This window comes from Lepisosteus oculatus, chromosome 12 (genome assembly GCF_040954835.1).
Source record: "Lepisosteus oculatus isolate fLepOcu1 chromosome 12, fLepOcu1.hap2, whole genome shotgun sequence".
NCBI lineage: Eukaryota > Metazoa > Chordata > Actinopteri > Semionotiformes > Lepisosteidae > Lepisosteus > Lepisosteus oculatus.
In genome coordinates this window covers 37,146,304-37,167,090 of record NC_090707.1, presented here as the reverse complement: position 1 = coordinate 37,167,090, position 20,787 = coordinate 37,146,304, and the positions used below count along the sequence as shown (strand labels likewise).

Sequence of the window (20,787 nt, the reverse complement as noted above, 5' to 3'; positions counted from 1 at the left end):
GCGCTTTGAATGGAGTGTCCAGAAAAGCGCTATATAAGTGTAAGCTATTATTATTATATAAGGAACACAATAGGTAAGAGGTGCAGCACAAGACACAGGGTCGTGAAAATGGAGCATTTGTGAGTATGTTGGAGACGAGTCTGGGGGACAGGCAGGAGAGCACAGTCAGAGGAACGAAGCCTGTGAGGTGGGGAGCGGACAGATGGTTAGTCAGCTGGGTGGCGAGGTGCCAAACCATGTACAGACTTACAGGTGAGCAGGAGGATTTTGAAGTCGGGACGCAACCCGACAGGAAGCCAGTGCAGGGACTCCAGGACAGGAGTATTGTCATGATCGCTCGCATGCTGCCTGATCGGGACTCTGGCTGCCACATTCTGACCACAGCGGAGTTTGTTAATGGTGGATGGACAGTAGACATCCAGAGAGTGTGGAGTTGCTACAAGTAATTGTATGAAATTGATTTTTTGACAGTCTCTAATCAGTTAAGCTGCTAACAGATTACTTAAAATAGGAACTTGTTTCTCCCAGCCTACGCACGTATGTTTCTTATTTATTAATGGGTCCATGTCGTGTTTAATGTATTGATTTTTTGTGTTATGGCTTTTACCTGCTTGCAAAGTGACTTTCCTATCTGGGGTGAAGTGGTGGCACTGTGGCTAGGAATCTGTGCCTGTGGCTGGAAGGTTGCTGGTTCAAATCCTGTGGCTAGCAGAAGAATCCTACCCTGTTGGGCCCCTGAGCAAGGCCCTTAACCCCAGCTACCCCAGGGGTGCTGTAAAATAGCTGACCCTGGACACTGACCCTGAACAGCTTCTCTCCCTGTCTGTGTGTCTCATGAAGAGCAAGCTGGGGTCTGTGAAAAGACAAATTCCTAATGCAATAAATTGTATATGGCCGATAAAGTGATCTTGATTATCTTATTAAAGGAGTGAGGAAGGCCTGAATAATTGTTTTGTACTGTAGCGCCCCCTAACGTACTACAGCGGCAGTACTATCTCCTTCCCCAGCGGACTCCCGTCACGTGCATCTGGAGCCCTGTCACACAGACGCGTGTTTATCTACCTGCTCAACCCCGGAAGCTTCAGAGTCAGAAACAAGACCACAGCACGCAACTACATTAAATCATAATTATAGAATTCAATGATAATAATAGAAATAATTTACACTTGTTGATAGTGTTTCATAATCATTATTGAACTAGTTGGAGGTTTATACGCAATTGCTTTTTGAATCCAATCATTTGAATTTGGTCTTGATTTCTGGTGTAGATTTTCAGTGCTGTTTTTGGGGAGAGAGGAAGATGAACTTTTTGTTATGCTGTGTAAGATGATCATTTTCATGGCTGATGATACTGAATATCTATTTACCACCCCACTATCAAACTATTAAACTCCCAGCCTCTCTCACCCACGATCTGAACCCTCACAGCGATCCAGAGAGTTCTCTCCTGATCAAAACTCACGCATTGAAATCTACCTCTGCCTCAAGTCAAGAAGTTCACTCCCCCTAATTTTCTATCCTTTATTTCATTCTGTCGACGTGTGATTCTGCACAACTGATGTTGTTCTGCACATTACCTGTTGTCTTTCTTTTCTTATACAATTGTATTGTTGTGTTTTTGTACTACATACCACCTGAGAGCTAGCAAAATAGCATTTCGTCATACCATATGCCTGTGTATGAGCATAATGACAATAAACTCGGAACTTGATAAGCGTGATATATATTTTAAAAAGGCGCTCACTGTAGTGTTGATGGATTGGTGCCACAGTGGATGAGGGAGACAACAGGGGTTACAAGATCGTGCCAAGCGAGGGGGAGAAATGCTGGAAGGTGGAGTGGGAGCTGAATTATCTTCCGTGGTTTCTGGACAGGGAAATGCGGTTTATATTTGAATGCCTTTCTGTCGTTTGAGCTCATTGGGGCCCAGCGCGTCGCTGCCACACTGCGCCGGCGCGGTAGGCCGCTCTTGCACAGGTTTTGCATCATCAGGGGGGTCTCGGGAGCGCCGACGTCAGCGACCGTGAGCCCGCACACGCCTGCGTGCCGCTCTCGTGAGGAGGAAGAGGTGGCGGGCTGTCGCCGAGGAGCGGTTTCCGTTATCCTACCCTCTCCGAGGACAGCGTGGAAATAAGGGAACGCGTGGGTCGCCGGGGAGCGGGAGGGGGGGAGTGGTAGAGGCAGAGTGAGGAGAGGGAGGGAGAGAGAGAGAGAGAGAGAGCGGCGCGGAGCCTGCCCGGAAAGTGGCTGCGTGGACACATCACCGTGGAAGGTACGCATGTTTTTTTTTTCCTCTCCCCCGCCGAGAGCAACGTCTGAGCGGACGCGACCGAGTCGCACGGCGAATTAGAAGCCCCGCTGACGCGCACAAGCGCCGCGTCTGATTGGCTCGATCGTGCGTGCTCGTTTGCATATGCATGACGGCGGGGGCGGGGCGCCGACGGCTGCCCAGCTGGCGTACAGCGGGGCGTCATGAATAATTAATAAAGGGGGCGGGGTATCACCATAGGGGGGCCGGGCTGTGTATTTCAAGGCACCTTCTATAGAGAGGGGAGAATCGTAAACAAAACACTAAAACACGCTCTGAGAAATTGGGGGGAAAAAAATTGAGTAGTGGCGCTGGCATTTTATATTTTAACGTGGTGCCTCTCAGAAGTTCCGCCTTATCCGTGTCAATTATGTCGGCTAATTCAGCGGTACGGACAGTAGGAGGGATATAACCAGCATTTGACAAACCGGCACTGTTGCTAGTTGCTAGAAGCAGTTCTCAAATTACAGTTTGGTCAGATACAGCGTTTGTACGAGTGTTTTTTTTGTGTCGAAGTTGGAGGGGATGGCTTCGGTACCGGCGGAGCCGAACCTGAGCCCGGGTCCCGTACCGGCTGTGGAGTCACCGGTTCCCGCTTGCATGTTCGCTCCGGTGCCGGGATGTGGAGAGGACGTGGCCCGGGCAGAGAGCCCCGAGGACGGCGAGATCTTCAACGGCGAGGCCGGGGATCACCTAGACTTCACCAGTAAGGTAGGCCTCTGTCTGTTTTTTTTTTTTAAAAATTTGGAGAGGGAGAACGACTCGCACAAGGATATAAACGAGAAAAAAAGTGAATAGTTCTGTCACCATTTGGTGTTTTGTGTTTTTCTTAACTGAAAAATAAGTAACTTTTGGGTCACGTTGTCTGGTTTCCAGAGGGCTCGTTAAGGGCAGTGAGTTCGTTGAGTACAGCCGCTGGATCTTGATCAGATGCAGAACGTAACGCATGACAACACGTGAAATGGATATAGTTGTGTGCTAATTTAATACCTTTCGTACCGTATACGTTGACCTGTCAAGACAAGCTGCAGACACACTGACCCCTCCAGGATCAGGACTGGACAGCCCTGCTGCAGACACACTGACTGACCCTCCAGGACCAGGACTGGACAGCCTTGCTGCAGACACACTGACTGGCCCTCCAGGACCAGGACTGGACAGCCCTGCTGCAGACACACTGACCCCTCCAGGATCAGGACTGGACAGCCCTGCTGCAGACACACTGACCCCTCCAGGATCAGGACTGGACAGCCCTGCTGCAGACACACTAACTGACCCTCCAGGACCAGGACTGGACAGCCCTGCTGCAGACACACTGACTGACCCTCCAGGACCAGGACCGGACAGCCCTGTTGCAGACACACTGACTGACCCCTCCAGGACCAGGACTGGATAGCCCTGCTGCAGACACACTGACTGACCCTCCAGGACCAGGACCGGACAGCCCTGCTGCAGACACACTGACCCCTCCAGGACCAGAACTGGACAGCCCTGCTGCAGACACACTGACCCTACTTTGCTGTCCCTATGAAGTTGCTTCAGGCCATTAGGATCAGTGGCTCCCCTGCTTGTGCTGCCCTTTAGAAAGGAGATGGCATGTTGCTGAAGAGTGATGAAACTCTGCACTGTAAGAGGCAGCCTAACAAAGGCAGCTCCCTCCCGCTCTGTTGACTTGGCCAATCGCAGCCTCTGTACTTCCTGCTCTGATGAAACTGCGCTGAAACCGGGGAAGCCGCTGGCCCAGAGTGTGTTTGATTGGTCACAAAGCATGCTCTGACCAGTCTAGCTCTTGCACAACCATGTCGCGGTGTCTCTGGGCTGTCGTCATCCTTGTGGAGTCAGGTGTTTTTACACTTAATGCAGCTCGTGGGGGCAGAGCAGTGAGCTCCCGCCTCTCAGGAAATCTATGCAAAGTGCTCTCTGGAGTCTGATTGTGGGACAAGGCAGGTTGATTTAGTTGTCATTGCCAGCATCCACAGAAGTGTGTCTGCTGAAGGCAGACTAAGGTGTTAAGATCAACGACGCTGTTTGTGGAGTTTTGCGTTGTGCGCTTATCCACCCGCTGTAAGCAAATGTCGGAAACCCTCAGCAGACAAAAGCCTGCATAGTCTTCATTCGGCGAGTTTCATAATGAGATAATTTCGTAACTAAACACAGCAAGGTTATTTCCGAACGGTCTAAAACCTTTTCAAAAAATAAACATTGAGCGACATAAAAATTAAGCTCTTAAAACAAATCGGCTGTTTCTCATGCCCTTCTAATGCTGTAGTTCCTGGCGCGCTGAGTGATGAACTTTAAATGCCAGACTTTAATAAAATGGCGGAAGTCTTTGACAAATACAAAATTGAAACCCAGTGGAGTGAAACATAAGAACTTAAACATAATCGGAGAGAGGAAGGCATTCAACCCATCTAGCCTGTTTGGTAGCTGGTAGCTAATTAATCCCAGGATCTCATTCGGCTTTTTCTTGAAAGAAGCCAGGGTATCAGTTTCAACAACATGGCTGGGTAGGTTGTCCCCCACTCCAACTACTCTTTGTGTAAAAATCCCATCCCGATTGGAGGATCTCATCCAGCTGTGTCCTGAAAGAAACCGTGATACCGGCTTCAACACCATGTCTGGTCAGTTTGTTCCCCACTCCCACCACCCTTTGTGTAAAATAAGTTCTTCCTTCTTGTGGTTTTAAAACCACTTCAGAGTTCGTTGGGGTTGGCTTTTTTTCCAAAGCGTTTGAGGATTTTAAATTCTTGAATCGGGTCTCCTCCTGGTTCTTTTTTCAGGCCCAAGGCAAAAAAAAAGTTCTATTTGTGCTGTTTTCACAATCCTGGACAGTTTGGCTTTGCTTTTTATCCCCCAGTGTTCCTGGTATAAAAACTGCACGGTACACACGAGAGGTGCAGATTTAGTCTGAAGCACAGCTGAGCCCTTTAAGAGAAATATTAAAGAGAAAGTAAAACTGGTTCCATATTACGATGAAACTAAAGACAACGTCGCAGCTCAATGAGTATGTCAGGGGAGCAACATGCATGCATAACACTTCTGATGAAATCAGTAGAAAAAAAGGCCAGTTCATATGAGTGGTGCAGATTTATTCCGAAGCACAGTGGGCCCGTTTAAGAGAAGCAGTTAAAGAGAAAGTGAAACCGGTTCCAAACTTAATGATGAAACCGAAGGAACGAGTTTGTCGTGTAGATGGAGCATCGTAACACTTCGTGGGCCGGTGGTTTCTGGGAAAGTGAGAAACGTGGCACTTTCATCATGCGAAAGAACAGCCAAGAGAGCTCATGGCGGCCCGGGTCCGAGTCCGCAGCATCGTGCCTTGCCACGCCGGAGTCCAGCGCGCGCCCCCCGTGCGGCGGTCGGGGAGGTGGCCGGGCGTCGCCATGGCGAGCCTCGGCACCGAGCCGGCCTGGCGAGTCGACGCGCTCGGATCCGGGATCCTCCCTGCGTCGCCGCGCGGGGGGGGGGCGCCAGCCGTCGTCCCCCTGTGGAAGGGGGGCCGGTGTGCTTGGGTCGTTGCCCGCGAGGGGATTGGATCTCAATTAGCAGTGGACCTGATATCCGAAACGAGGGCTCCTCTTCCTCTGACCTGGTGGTGGCCGCGGCGTTGATGTGAAACTGCGGTTTTGTCTGGCCCCGTCGTGCGGATCTGGGGATCATGGGGTGGGTTGGCGGCCCCTGCCAGACCCCCGGCCGTGTCATGCTCCCCGCCAAGACCTTTGGAGCAAAGGAACGTCAGCACAGACCCTCCACCACGAGAGCTGCTGCCGGCTTTCCTCCAGGCTTGTTGCCCTGCGGGTCGCTCCCTTACAGTCCTGGTGTGGGCTTTGAGCCGGTTCCCTTTTTTTTTTTAATGAGCTAGTTGGCGTGAAACGAGAACCTCAGCCAAATACGGGCCTGTCCGCTGTTTGCCGAATGGTCTCTGCCGGCTAGTAACCGGTCTCCGGGGTCTCCTGTGCAGCGCTGTCTGTTCAAGACCGCGCGGTGGTGGGATCTCAAGCAGGTCACCCTGCTGCGTGCGACGGGGATCTTATTTGCGTTGCTACAGAGGGGCGGCACCCCAGTTGTCGCCAAGGTGGACCCAGTTTGTCGGGAAAAGAGCCGAAGCATCAAGAGGTGTCGGGGTCAGTGCGGGTTTGTGCCGTCATGTGTCAACGCAGGGTTTCGATCTTGACACCCGACGTGGATCCGACGCAACGTTCAAGAGCCCAGAGGCGGTGTGGTCAGGTGCCGTGTTTCGCCTGTCGTGCTGGCGTCCGAGCCTCTTGTTGTCTCTGCTGTCTTGCGCGCTGTGGCGTCTAGTCCCTCCCTCGTCGCTTATTCGTTTCCCTCTCTGTCTCTCTCTCTCTCTCTCTCAGCTGGCCCTGGTCAGCCCCAGCGGGGAGCAGTACGACTCTCTCCTCAGGCAGCTCCGGGAGAGGATGGAGGAGGGATGCGGGGAGACCATCTATGTCGTGGGGGTGGGATCCGGTAAGAGAGCCCCATTTCATTTTTCCTCTACCTCCCGCCCCACCCCTCCTCTCACCTGCAGCCACACCTGTGTTCTCTCTCTCTCTCTCTCCCTGTTTCACTAACGCAGCCTGTCTCTGTCTGTTTTCTTCTTGTGCTCCTTTTCTGCCATCCCTCCCACTCTCCCATTTCCCACTCCTCTCCCTCTAACTCTCTGTCCCTCTCTGTGCCTCTTACCCCTATCCCACTCCTCTCCCACTCCTCTCCCACTCCTCTCCCACTCCTCTCCCTCTCTGTCCCTCTCTGTCCCTCTAACCCCTATCCCACTCCTCTCCCTCTAACTCTCTGTCCCTCTCTGTCCCTCTCTGTCCCTCTCTGTCCCTCTCTGTCCCTCTCTGTCCCTCTCTGTCCCTCTCTGTCCCTCTAACCCCTATCCCACTCCTCTCCCTCTAACTCTCTGTCCCTCTAACCCCTATCCCACTCCTCTCCCTCTCTCCTGCTCCTCCTCCAGACGGCGGGGACTATGGCCTGAGTGAGGCCGACCTGCAGGCCTCGGTGGCCACTGTGCAGTCCCTGTCGGAGCAGCTGGACTCGGACATGATCCTGCTGAGGGAGCGCTGCGAGGCCGGGGGGAAGGTCCGGGACTACCTCATCCGGCGTAGGGTGGGGGAGGCGGACTTCCTGGAGGTCAGGTAGGTCATGTCTACCGCCTGTACCTCTCCTTCTCCCTCCTTCCCTCAGTGCTCGGGTAGTGTTGGGTCCTGCCTGTGGCGACTGGGACGGCAGCGCTGTTGTTATATTTCGGGTTCAGGAAGAATAGTGCTCTCGACTTGGGTTTTGCCAACAAATACTACTTGTTAACTCCGCATGCAGATCACGCTGGGACAGTTCTGCAGTGAAATGTCTGCTGCACAACCTGTACTTTTTCACACGTGCATCACATGGCACTCGCTCATGATGGTGACTAGTGAGCAGGAAGGGCTGGTACAGTTAGCAACAGCAACGGCTATCCACAGTACTTCCACAGAGTTCACAGTTTTGGGCTTAATTCTGATTTTGTACATTTTTTCTATGCCGTCAGTGAATTTAATTTGTCACCGCACCCCCTTTCACTGGTGTCTGTGTCCAGCGTTGGCTCCCCGTGCTGCCAGTGTGCATCCAGGGGTGCACGGCGTGTTAATCCCCCTCCTGCTCTCGAAGGGTGGCGGTCGTAGGCAATGTGGACGCCGGCAAGAGCACCCTGCTGGGCGTGCTGACCCACGGCGAGCTGGACAACGGGCGCGGCTTCGCCCGCCAGAAGCTGTTCCGGCACAAGCACGAGATGGAGTCGGGCCGCACCAGCAGCGTGGGCAACGACATCCTGGGCTTCGACCAGTGCGGGCAGGTGGTCAACAAGCCCGACAGCCACGGGGGCAGCCTGGACTGGACCAAGATCTGCGAGAAGTCCTCCAAGGTCATCACCTTCATCGACCTGGCCGGTCACGAGAAGTATCTGAAGACCACGGTGTTCGGCATGACGGGGCACCTGCCCGACTTCTGCATGCTGATGGTGAGAGGGAGAGGGAGAGGAGGAGGGACTGATTTATTTATTTTTCTTAAGTATTTGTGTTGTGCTTTTCATCCTTAGCTCATGAGACCCAGGCTACAGGGTGGTCTGGTGTGTGACGTGGAAGACTGAGGTTTTTTTGCAGTTGTGTGAATGACTAGGTGAAGCGGTGACACACTTATACGGTCTCATATATGCCACTTATTTCAGTTGATTCAGTCATAGAGTTGTTATTGAAAATAAATAAGCAATGCCTTGTCTGTGGCCCGAGACGCGTCGGTCACTGAGGACCGAGGCCGGTGCAGTCGCTGACAGATCGGGTCCGGTTGCCCGGAGCGCAGTTGACCCGTTTCTCCCCGCAGGTGGGCAGCAACGCAGGCATCGTGGGCATGACCAAGGAGCACCTGGGGCTGGCGCTGGCCCTCAACGTGCCCGTCTTTGTGGTGGTTACCAAGATCGACATGTGCCCCGCCAACATCTTGCAAGGTGAGGCCCGGCTGCCACACGGCACGATACCGAAGACGCGGGAGAGAACCATTCGCGTGAGGCTCTCAGAGCAAGAATCTGTGCCCCCCCTTTTTTTTTAACGAAGAGTCGAAGCGTTAGCCGGTGGGCGGTTTTGCGCTGGCCCAGCGCTGCTGTCGGTCTAGGATGGCCTGAAGGACCGCGTGTCCCTGTGTGTCACCCTCAGAGACACTCAAGCTCCTACAGAGGCTCCTCAAGTCCCCCGGCTGCAGGAAGATACCCGTTCTGGTGCAGAACAAAGATGACGTCATCGTCACGGCCTCCAACTTCAGCTCCGAGAGGTAGGGGCGGGGCGGGGCAGGGGTGGAAGGCCCTGGGGCAGGGGTGGAAGGCCCTGGGTCTTCAGCGAAACCAGCTGCGCGGGTTGATTTTTAGGGCCTTGATCCATTTCGGGTTTTAACAGCTGCCGGCTGTCATGTCGTGCGAGATCAAATCTGCCATTGGGTTTTTTTTTCAAAGCTACCGCCAGAGTTGAGAGGGCTGTACGTGGGTGCATGGGTAAGGCAGCCTGAAGCTAAAATCCGACTGAAACGTATGTCTTTTTTTTTTCTTCCTGACTCACTGGTAAAGTGTGCACAGGAGGTCTAAATGTGCTTGCAGAGAGAATCTTGTGTGCACTCCCCTGTAGCGGGAAAGACCAGAGGTCAGTGCAGTTGCTAAGTCCGGGTGGCGTTCCGGTGGCCCAGACTCGCCAGCTGGGAGGTTTTCTAGAACGGGCAACAAATTGGCGCTGCTGGTGAGGAATGGTTGAGACTTGACACAGAAGGAAGGACCGGGGTCCTGTTGAGGCACTGACAGGTTGACCAGGGACACTTCCGGTCCCCAGTGAAAACGAACACCGACTTGTAAGCGTGGAAGAGGCAGGTCTCCTTCCCATCTCCATTCGTTGTCTTTTATAGCAAAGACGCCGCTTCAGGCGGTGGAGCTCTGCATTGTGTATGTGTGGGGCAGAGGTCTTTGGCTGGAAGGGCCTGTCCAAGCCTGGGATGAGACTGGCACCATCAAGACCCTGCTGACTTTACCCCTAAATACTGCTGTTTGATTTGGGATTCTTGGGAAACTCTGTTGCTGGCAACGGAGGGGATCTGCTACCTTAGCAGGGTTGAAGATTTGGGGGGGGAATGAATTCTCTCCAGGGGAGGTTTTGGGGACGGTGGGGTGGGAGAAAATGGGTTTGCTTTACCTTGAGTCTTTATATTGAGTGCCAGGACAAGAAGCAGATCACAGAGAGACCCGGGAGGAGGATATGGTGGGCCAAGGTGGAGAGGGTCTCCTTCTGTCTCTCTGATCTCTGTGGGTTTTGCGCCTGCAGGCAGGGGGACTCTTTGCGCTGACAGGTGCTGGTTTTCTTCAGAAGCAAAGCCAGGCTTTGACTCTCGTCTGTCTGTCTGTACGTCTCTCGTCTTGCCCTCTCTGCATGTTGACTCTGCGCGCGCCCAGGATGTGCCCGATATTCCAGATCTCCAACGTGACGGGGGAGAACATGGACCTGCTGAAGATGTTCCTGAACCTGCTCTCTTCCCGGACATCCTACAGCGACGAGGAGCCCGCCGAGTTCCAGATCGACGACACGTACTCTGTGCCTGTGAGTCCGGCCCACACTGCCTGCATTCTGCATGTTACAAACCCCCTAAATGTCACATTCCCCTACTGGGCTCCATCGAACATTCATTAAAACTCAATGGCCATGTAAAATTACCCATTAAATCCTGAATATCTTTACTATCTTAAATGGTCTTGTAATGTATGAACTTATTAGTAGTATCTGTGGCAGACTTGGACAGATGTTGAAATGAGTCATTTAGAAACAGCAAGTATCTTTTATAAAATGAATGCTGCTTTTGGCCCCAAGCTCGTGTCGTGTTTTCCACCTACATAATGCTTTGTTAAGACCTTTTGATTTGTCTGTCTGTTGCCCAGATATTAATAATCCCATCAGGATTGGTGTAACACCTTTCTTACTGTTTATCGTCTAGCTGAGGTGTTCAGTAAGCTTCAGTGTGTCCGGGCGTCTGTGGACTGTGTGAATGAAACTGCTCTGCCTCAGCATATCAGCCCCATCCTCTATAAAGCCGACTCTCAGTGACTGTCAGGGCTTTAAGCTTCTCCTTCCAACGTATAACCGGGCAGGATAAGAATGAGCGGAACAGGAATAATCCAGATCCGAATCCGAGATTGTCGGACTCCAGGCTCCTCACCCTGTCGCAGACCCAAAGTCGTCGCAACGGGCGATGGAGCCTTCTCGTGAACAGCACTGCGTTTGTGATGTCCGTTGTGCAAATCCCTTCCAGTCTTTGCCGCTCTTGGCATTTCCAGACCTTGCGGAAAGAGCTGTCTTTCCACTACATGTGTGGTACCATATAATTGAATTTTACTTTTGGCTTCCTGAAGGCAAACGGCAGGTCTTTCTTTCCCCTTTGCTTTCTTTCTGCCTGTATTCTCCATGGGTGCTATTTGGTAGCAGTTTGCTGTTGTTTGAGAAAGGGTGCTGGGTGGCACGGTGGGGTTGGCGCAATGGTCAGCATGGCTGCCGTGCTGCGCTGGGGCACTGGGTTCAGTACTGGCCCCTGGGGTGCTGTCTGTGTGGAGTCTGCATGTTCTCCCCAGGTTTGTGTGGGTTTCCTCTGGGTGCATGGTCCGGAGACATACTCATACGTTAACTGGCTTGAAGAAAACTGGCCCTGGTGGGCGTGTGTGGGCGTGTGTGGGCGTGTGTGGGCGTGTGTGGGCGTGTGTGGGCGGGCGTGTGCGGGCGTGTGTGGGCGCACTGCCTTGCACCCGTTGCTTGCTGGGATAGGCTCCGATTCCCCCTGTGACCTTGAATTGGAAGACGTGGTTAGAAAATGGATGGATGAAAAGGTGCCTTTACGTACAACATTGTTGTCGTTATTACCGTTCTTGAAAGGGCACATTATAAAGTGTAATGGCAGTGCGTTATATACCTGTGGTATTAGCATGAGAAAGGGAATGGGAATATAAAGATCCTGTTATCAATGTCCGCCCTCGCAGGGCGTGGGGACGGTCGTGTCGGGGACCACTCTGCGCGGGTTGATACGGCTGAACGACATCCTGCTCCTCGGCCCCGACCCCCTGGGCAACTTCATTCCCATCGCCGTCAAGTCCATCCACCGCAAGAGGATGCCCGTGAAGGAGGTGCGGGGAGGGCAGACGGCCTCCTTTGCGCTCAAGAAGGTGAGGGGTCCCCCGAGCGGAGCCTGGCAGCAGTGAGGAGGATTGCGGAGCGGCCTTGCGGCACCAGGCACAAAGAGGAGCAGGCACAAACACCTAGAGCAGGCTGTGATTGAGACACTGGCACCCAGACATAGTGGAAGAGCAGGCTGTGATTGAGACACTGGCACCCAGACATAGTGGAAGAGCAGGCAGTGATTGAGACACTGACACCAAGACACACTGGAAGAGCAGGCAGTGATTGAGACACTGGTACCCAGACACACTGGAAAAGCAGGCAGTGATTGAGACACTGGTACCCAGACACACTGGAAAAGCAGGCAGTGATTGAGACACTGGTACCCAGACACACTGGAAGAGCAGGCAGTGATTGAGACACTGGTACCCAGACACACTGGAAGAGCAGGCAGTGATTGAGACACTGGAAGAGCAGGCAGTGATTGAGACACTGGAAGAGCAGGCAGTGATTGAGACACTGGAAGAGCAGGCAGTGATTGAGACACTGGTACCCAGACACACTGGAAGAGCAGGCAGTGATTGAGACACTGGCACCCAGACACACTGGAAGAGCAGGCAGTGATTGAGACACTGGCACCCAGACACACTGGAAGAGCAGGCAGTGATTGAGACACTGGCACCCAGACACACTGGAAGAGCAGGCAGTGATTGAGACACTGGCACCCAGACACACTGGAAGAGCAGGCAGTGATTGAGACACTGGCACCCAGACACACTGGAAGAGCAGGCAGTGATTGAGACACTGGCACCCAGACACACTGGAAGAGCAGGCAGTGATTGAGACACTGGCACACTCTCTCCCTCTCAGTATACTGTGGCAGCACCAGACAGACAGCCACCTTCCTGTCGCTACAATACCACATCCTAGCTTTTCTGTGCAGTTCCCTACATTAGTTGTTAGGCATCCTGGTCTTGTCCTCCTGCACGTTGCCGTGTCACTCAGCGATATTTGCAAAAACGATCTGGATTTCGTGGCAGCAAGGCCCCAGGGGAATCTGTGATACTGCAGCATGACCAGCAGACAGACTGTGGCTTTGAAGGTGACTCAAGACAACACAGTATTTTTTTCTGTTTTCTGTTGGACTCTCACTCTTTATGCACCACCTGCAAATGACTTGTTTCTCTGCCCCTCTTAACAAATTAAATAAAAACCCGATCTAGCAATGGGTCCCTAGCACTCGGACTGGGAACTGGTGGTCTGACTCCTGTCTTTTCTTGGTCTCTCTCAGATCAAGCGCTCTTCAATCAGGAAGGGCATGGTGATGGTGTCGCCCCGCCTTAACCCACAAGCCTCCTGGGAATTTGAGGCTGAGATCTTGGTGCTGCATCATCCTACTACCATCAGTCCCCGCTACCAGGCCATGGGTGAGGCACTGGCATTTAGACACTGGAATAGCAGGACCTGGGAGAGGCACACTGGCATAGCAGGACCTGAATGAGACACTGGTTCCCAGGCATGATGAAGAGCAGGCGGTGATTGAGACACTTACACCCTGACACACTGGAAGAGCAGCCCGTGACTGAGACACTGACACCCTGACACACTGGAAGAGCAGCCCGTGACTGAGACACTGACAGACTCTCTCTCTCCCCCCCCCTCTCAGTACACTGTGGCAGCATCAGACAGACGGCCACCATCCTGTCCATGAACAAAGACTGCCTGAGGACAGGAGACAAGGCCACAGTGCACTTTCGCTTCATCAAGACCCCAGAGTACCTGCACACCGACCAGAGGCTCGTCTTCAGGGAGGGGCGCACAAAAGCTGTGGGCACCATCACCAAGGTCAGGGTTCAGCTGTGGGTGTGGGCATCGTTGGGCTGTGTCCTGGGAGAGGGTTGGCTGGGGTGGGGCAGTCGGGGGTGATTCTGGTCTGGGGTAGCTCGTTGTAGTAGAGGAAGGACTGGGGAGGTTGGGAGGAAATGAAGAGCAGTTTAAGTTCAGTTTTAAAGAAGCTTAATTTGGGAGTAACCAGGTGGAAATTGGTATGCAGTGCGGCTCGGGGTAAATGTAGGGTTCAGGAAAGGAATGGGTGGGGTGGGACCCTTCTGCAGATGTGAACAGGGAAAACCTGAAAAGCCAGGGCTGGTGGCCTGAGAGATCGGAGACTTGTCAGTCTCACCGAAGCACTTTATTCTCTCCTGCTCATCAGCTGTTGCAGTCCACCAATAACATGCCCTCCAATGCCAAGCCGCCTCAAATCAAGATGCAGTCCACCAAGAAGATGGCCCCGCCCCGGCGGGAGGAGGGGCCAGGGTCCACCAATGAGGAGACGGCAGCCACAGGACGGCCAGCCAGTCCGCATACAGCACTGGTAAGGGGCAGTATCATCTCTCTGACTGGACACTCCAGTACATGAACACTGCACTGAGAGAGAGAGAGGGGTTCATACAGACACACTGACTGGACACTCCAGTACATGAACACTGCACTGAGAGAGAGAGAGGGGTTCATACAGACACACTGACTGGACACTCCAGTACATGAACACTGCACTGAGAGAGAGAGAGGGGTTCATACAGACACACTGACTGGACACTCCAGTACATGAACACTGCACTGAGAGAGAGAGGGGTTCATACAGACACACTGACTGGACACTCCAGTACATGAACACTGCACTGAGAGAGAGAGGGGTTAATACAGACACACTGACTGGACACTCCAGTACATGAACACTACACTGAGAGAGAGAGGGGTTCATACAGACACACTGACTGGACACTCCAGTACATTAACACTGCACTGAGAGAGAGAGGGGTTCATACAGACACACTGACTGGACACTCCAGTACATTAACACTGCACTGAGAGAGAGAGGGGTTCATACAGACACACTGACTGGACACTCCAGTACATGAACACTGCACTGAGAGAGAGGGGTTCATACAGACACACTGACTGATCGGACACTACATTTATGAGGACGCATTTCTTTTTGTATTATGTCCTGGGTCAGTCTGTATCCCTTGTCTATCGAGACCTGTCTGAACTTTGCTACTCTTTGCATTTACACCCAGGACCTGCACTGCACCAAAGCTGCATAATGCAGCTGGAGATAACAATCCTACCACCATAGCAGGCCACCTCCAGCTATTTTTTTTTATAGAGCGACAGTTTTTGCACAACTTGTACCAATGAGTTTTTTATACAGAAGTATTTCTATCCATGCAGACTCATTGACTTGTCAGGTGAAGATACTTCACCTTTACTTGCCAAATGATTTAGTCCAGTTGAGTCATCTACCGAACATCTGCACGCAGGAAGTCAATTTTAAACGATTCTGAAGCGTGACTTCCATTTCGGCACGCCATGCTCGCTCTTCCTGAAGAGCCCAAATGCGCTGCAGAGCATGCCTGTCCATTCAGCGGGCTGAGAGGACGTGGGAGAAACGCAGAGCCAGCTCCTCTTTAGTTCCCGTTTCTCTAGAGAACCGTCCAGATTGGTACCCGGATGCGAGGTTCTGTGATCGTGTGCCGCGAGGGTCACCCTGCGGAGAGTAGTATTTTGGCAAATGACCACATTGGCGGGTATTTTGAGGATCCAGATAAAGCTGCACTTCTTCAATGTCTTTGTAAGTCCGTGTTGCCCGAATCGGCTCGTACGAGCCTCTGTATCCCGGGGGATCGATGGCTCCCAGTCCGAGTCCTGGCTTTCTTTTCTCGCCGCAGTTTCTCGCTAACCTGTCTCTCCCTGTCTCCACCTCCCCTCTCATATATGCCCCTTTCCACCTCTCCCACTTCTTCGCTTGCTTTCCCACTGCCCTTTTACCCTTTTTATCACTCGTCTCCCCTCGCCCTCCCTCCTTCCTGTTCACTTGTCTTTTTTTTTTTGCACATTTTCCTTCATTCTGTGCCCCTTTGTGCCTGTTCTTTTGGGCTCCTGTACACTTTCTCCTTATGGTTTTTTTTCCCCCACCTGTTTTGTTGACCCCTCTTCTGTTCCTTCCGTTCTTTGTCTTCTTCTCCCCCATTTGGGGACGTTTCGGCCCTCCCCCTCCCTCCATCTCTCCATCCCTTTCCCGTTTCCTTGCTTTCGGGATCAGACAGTGGGGGAGGAGGACATGCAGAGCAAAGACATCAACAAGGAGAACAAGGTAATGTGCTGTCAGGAGACCGAGCAGAACCCGATAGGCACAGCCTCAGTCCTGCTGGGAATTTCCCTCCTTATACGAACTCCATTCGTCCTGGAAGAGTGCTCTCAAGGTGTAAGCCCAATCAAAGCAAATGAAGTTCCCATTACTTCCTGAGTTTCGATCTCCGATTGGTTCCAGAGCTCAAGAAGGGTCCCTCAAACACCCAGGCCTCACCTTAATTCAGAACAGTACCTAGGTACGAAAACATTACCGTTTCTGGTTGATTGATTGAATAACGAGGTTATAGTCATTAGCTGATTTATAAACAACAGGTAGGAAGCTGATAACACTCCTCCTGCTCACTTACGGTACAGTACAGTAGTTACATAGTTACAGTTGTTAGCAAATACATAAACATTATGTGCTGTCCTGTATTATATGTACTCAACAAATACAAGCATTTATTATAAACTTTTTTTATATCTAATAAATAGAGCAAATTCTTCATCTCTGTATTTCGGCCAGAGAGAGTACAGGCAACCTGCTCTCCTGCAGTGCCAGACACAGGGCTCTTGGCCGTTAGAGCAGCGCGAGGTTCTGGGATCAGTTCGCTGCTAAAAACCGAACGGGCTGGAGAAGAGACATGGCCTCCCCCCTTTTGCAGACTTGCCTCATTATTTAAACTTGTTTAGATTCTGGCCGATTCGTTTCTGCCCTTATTCTGATGACTGGTAGCTGGGCTCAGCAAAAAAACTAACTTCATTTATCTGAAGTCGCGCACATCCTGTCAGAAATGTTAAATCCCAAGTTCTTTGGATACTTGTCCTGGAATGTAGGGGTACCCCTTAATTCAACTCTGATCTTTCACAATCTGGCTCCTCCCTAAAGTTCCTCCTCAGTTCAGTTGCAGTAGTAATGTCTTACTCCTCGTCGTGATTCGATGTGCAGTGGGGCTGCTGGTGCAGAATGGCACATGTCACCCAGGAGAATTCAGGAGGGGGGAATCGGGCCTTATAAGGGGAGTACTTTCGTATCCTTGCAAAGGGCTGTATGAATGCAACCAGTCTCCTTGCAGCATTTTGCACGCAGCTAACATATAAGCATTGAAAGAGAACCACTTCATGACAATGAGCTTCGACTGACCCATTTGACTTTCGGCTTGCTGTGAAACTGTGTGTCGGCGTTTAATGAAACACCGTTTGGCGTTTCTGCTTTCTCTGTAGTCTGGGATCTCCTTCACATGGGTAAGAACGGAAAACGTCTTGGCGCTTCACGGCCCCGTTCTGAAGAGCATGGGAACGGACGGGGAGGCTCGCTGGGGGAAGATGGGAACGCACGGTCCTTCTTGGAAAGCCGAGTCTTGGCTGTGCTCCGCTCACCAGCTCTCCATTGTCGTTTGTGATTCTTCCAGCCCAAGTCCGGCGGAGGGGGTCGGCGACGGGGCGGCCAGCGACACAAGGTGAAGTCCCAGAGCTGCGCGGCGGCGACGCCGGCGGGGGGGGGAGGGGCGTGTTAGACCCCGCGCCCGCCGGCCCTGCTCCCCCCCCGCTCTCCTCTTCGGTCTCCTCCCCCCCTCTCCTCTTCTGCAAGCGCCGAGTCTGAGCAGGACTAGCTTCCCACCTCCCAGGAGCCAGCTGGCACTGACCTGTGCTGGGCTGCGTCGCGGCCGGGTTCCCGGCGCTGATCCAGCCCGGAAAGACGCGGTGGCAGCTAGGTTCCCGCCGCGGATCCAGCCCGGAGCGCGCAGCATAAACAGGGCCTGGGGCGACGCAGCAGGAGCTGGGTTCCTGGCGCCGATCGGGCCCGGAATGACGCAGCTCCCGGTCAGTTCCCCTATTGCAGAACGAGTTTGTCGGTTCACCGATATTAAAAAAAGGTTTCTGCGCATTGCTAGCTTATCTTGGGGGAAAGTAGCACAGCAAAGTAATTCCTCCCCAGTTCATGTACTGCGACCTCCCACCCCCCTCCCCCGCCCCCCAGCATGTCTGTGGCAGAGTTTAATTTTAACCTCTGAGAGGTAGAAGGGAGCGCTTTTAACTGTAAGACGGGGTCAGTCCAGTCCTCTGTCCTGGACGTCCCCCCTAGTGAGGCCCTCAGTCCTGCAGGTTGCAGCCGGGTCTCCATGATAAGACCCTACAGGCAGGACCAGTTCGTCAGTGGGCGCGGTGACTTGGCGTGTGGGGCACGAAGCATATCTATTTCATGCGACGACTTCCTCTAATTAGTATTTATTCTCTTAAGTCAGTGGCTCTCAACCCTGGTCCCAAAGGGCTGCTTTATCGGCTGTTTTTTGTTGGAGCTTGGTCCAGTGCTCGCTGATGTACGCACTTGATCTGCCCTGCTTGTTTTTTTTGCACTCTGTCCTTGGTTAGAAAAATCCGCGAGTCCAGCTCCATAGTGGGGAAAAGAGCGCTGCTGGAACACGACGCCGAAGGTGGAGCGTGGGTGTGTGCAGTTTTTTTCACAGCGAGGTGCGAGTATTTTTAACCACCGCTATGGCAGAGAGAGAGCAGAGGCTACCTGGAGTGGAGTTGGGAGAGCCAAAGGATAGTAGGACAGGGAGGTCTGTACAAGGCGGTGGTCTAGGTTCAGGATCCCTGGAGTTCCCCAGACCCTGGGATGCGAGGACCAGGACTGGGAAGCTCCAGGTGCAAGTGAGAGGCGACTGCCCAGCCCCGATTCCTCCTCCTCTCCACTGAACCGTTGCTCCGGTGTGAGCGAGGCAGCTGAGGTCCTGGAGTATGTTGGCGAGTGTCTTAACCTTTGAGGAGTGGAATGGAGGGGGATCGTTGTTAATCGCGAACACCCACCAAATTAACAGACCCGGTTCTGGTCATAACCTCTCGAACACCTGTTTAGTTTTTTTAATTCCTCTCCTTCCAGCCCTCAAATCTTCAGAAGCCCGAGGCTTCTCCACCCTCGGCTGCCGGACTCTGGACCACTGGGGTCATGGGTTCGAATCCCAGGTGAAAGGTTGAGCATGATGCTTAAATTGCTGAAGTAAATGCTTTGCAGTATAAATCTGGTATCTTGGATTTCTCAGTTTTGGGAATGTCCAGTAGGCTCATCTCGTTTAAGTCTGTAGGTCATCTCTCTACATATCGTGGGTCACCCAGACCTATCGGATTACAATGAGTTGATCTCCTCTCCAGGTTTATAAGATGCTCTGTGTTGAAGGCGCAGGTGATACGGTCTCTATCAGATGTTTTAATTGCTTAGTTAACGTATCCCAAACTGCGAGCAAAAATCTCATTTGCAATGGCCTGGGTGGAGAGGTGTTAACAGATGCTCTGTGCTGAGCAGAAAAGGTTGATTCAGTTAAGTAAAAATCTTTTTTTTTTCTTAGTTTTTAAAAATGCATGTTGAAGGAAAAAAAAATATTCCAGCCTTTGTGGACTAGGGAGGAGCACCCCTGCTACAGGTAGAATCACAGTCTAAGTAACTGCCCTGTGATTGACTATTTAAATTAATGTTAGGTGGTCAAAGCTTAGCGGTAACCGTAGAAACCAATTGCATGTGTTGTGTTGCATCACTGGGCATAGATGAAGCGTGCCAGTGAAATGTGTGAATCAGTCCTGCTGCAGACTGGCAGTGTTTGTTCTCTTTAAAATGAGCGGAGGGGCCCGACCTCTGGGAAACATTGGATCTTTCAACATCGATGAATAAATGAGACTTTAAGAACGCCACCTGACCACTGTCCCAAGTTAAGCTGTCTTGCTACACGGTAGTTCAGAATTGCATTTCAATGGAGAGGGGGGAGGGGGGGGGGACGACTTTTGAGTTGAAGGTATTTTTTTGAGTTATTTAAGCATTATGGAAATATTTACATTTTAATGGTGCAAGCTGACAATTATAATCGTTAATTGGAACCCCCTGCTCAGTGTAGTGAGAGAAACTGGGCTGTGATTGTTTTCAGCAGGTTGCTGACAGTTTAAATTGGGTCACTAATCAAGCTTGTGTTTTTACTTTTACATAGTTTATTAAAATCTAGAATTTTTTTTAAAGCCTAATATTTGTATTTGGTTGAGGAATTTGGTTCCTCTTGGGAAGGGTTCTGAATATAATGATTAAAAAAAAACAGATGTAGCCCGAAGATGGAGTGAGATGTTAATGACCAGAGGAAGAAGGAAAAAAAACTACCAGGATTGTGTTTTTTTTTTGCAAAGTTTTTGAATTAGTGCATGATTATTTTTGAGAAAAAAATGTTTCACATTATCTATAAATAATTACCATCAAGGTGAAAGATTGTGGTCTACATCCTTTTATGAAATAAAAGTTTTATCAGATAAAAACAGAGTTGTGGACCCTTGATTCATGTTGTCTTCTTGGGAAATGTGCTGTATCACTGAAGTAGCCCCATCAGTGCTCAACCTGATCAGTGTTAAATACAAATATTTAATATTCCTTAACTAAGCTTCAGCCCTGTCTGTGACCTTGGAAATAATAGACCTTATACATATATAGCACCTTTCTGGACACTCCACTCAAAGAGCTTTGCAGGTAATAAAGTCTCCCCTCTTTCACCACCAAATTTAAGCTGTCTTGCTATGCATTCACCTGGGTGATGTGATAATACATATTTTTACAGGACAGTGTCCCTGTCACTATACTGAGGAACTAGGACCCATGCAGACCTCAGCATGAGCGCCCCCAAATGGCCTCACTAACACCCCTTCCAG

General features: G+C 51.7%; 1 protein-coding gene across 3 annotated transcripts; it reads left to right on the top strand.

Moving 5' to 3' along the window:
- The first annotated feature begins 2,007 nt into the window (after nucleotides 1–2,007).
- On the top strand, nucleotides 2,008–20,400 carry gtpbp1 (GTP binding protein 1). 3 transcript variants are annotated; one of them, XM_069196811.1, is made up of 14 exons: nucleotides 2,008–2,272; nucleotides 2,825–3,019; nucleotides 6,667–6,778; nucleotides 7,269–7,449; nucleotides 7,958–8,306; nucleotides 8,666–8,789; nucleotides 8,995–9,109; nucleotides 10,269–10,413; nucleotides 11,838–12,020; nucleotides 13,265–13,400; nucleotides 13,640–13,818; nucleotides 14,186–14,347; nucleotides 17,332–17,352; nucleotides 17,520–20,400. In XM_069196811.1, the coding sequence occupies exons 2-14, from the start codon at nucleotides 2,834–2,836 to the stop codon at nucleotides 17,622–17,624; spliced, it is 1,998 nt and encodes a 665-aa protein (XP_069052912.1). In that variant the 5' UTR covers nucleotides 2,008–2,272; nucleotides 2,825–2,833; the 3' UTR covers nucleotides 17,625–20,400. The 3 variants fall into 3 exon arrangements, with proteins under 3 accessions (XP_069052912.1, XP_015215023.2, XP_015215024.2); XM_015359537.2 differs by lacking the exon at nucleotides 17,332–17,352 and adding an exon at nucleotides 16,079–16,129; XM_015359538.2 differs by lacking the exon at nucleotides 17,332–17,352 and having other exon boundaries at nucleotides 2,009–2,272.
- The last annotated feature ends 387 nt before the right edge of the window (nucleotides 20,401–20,787 follow it).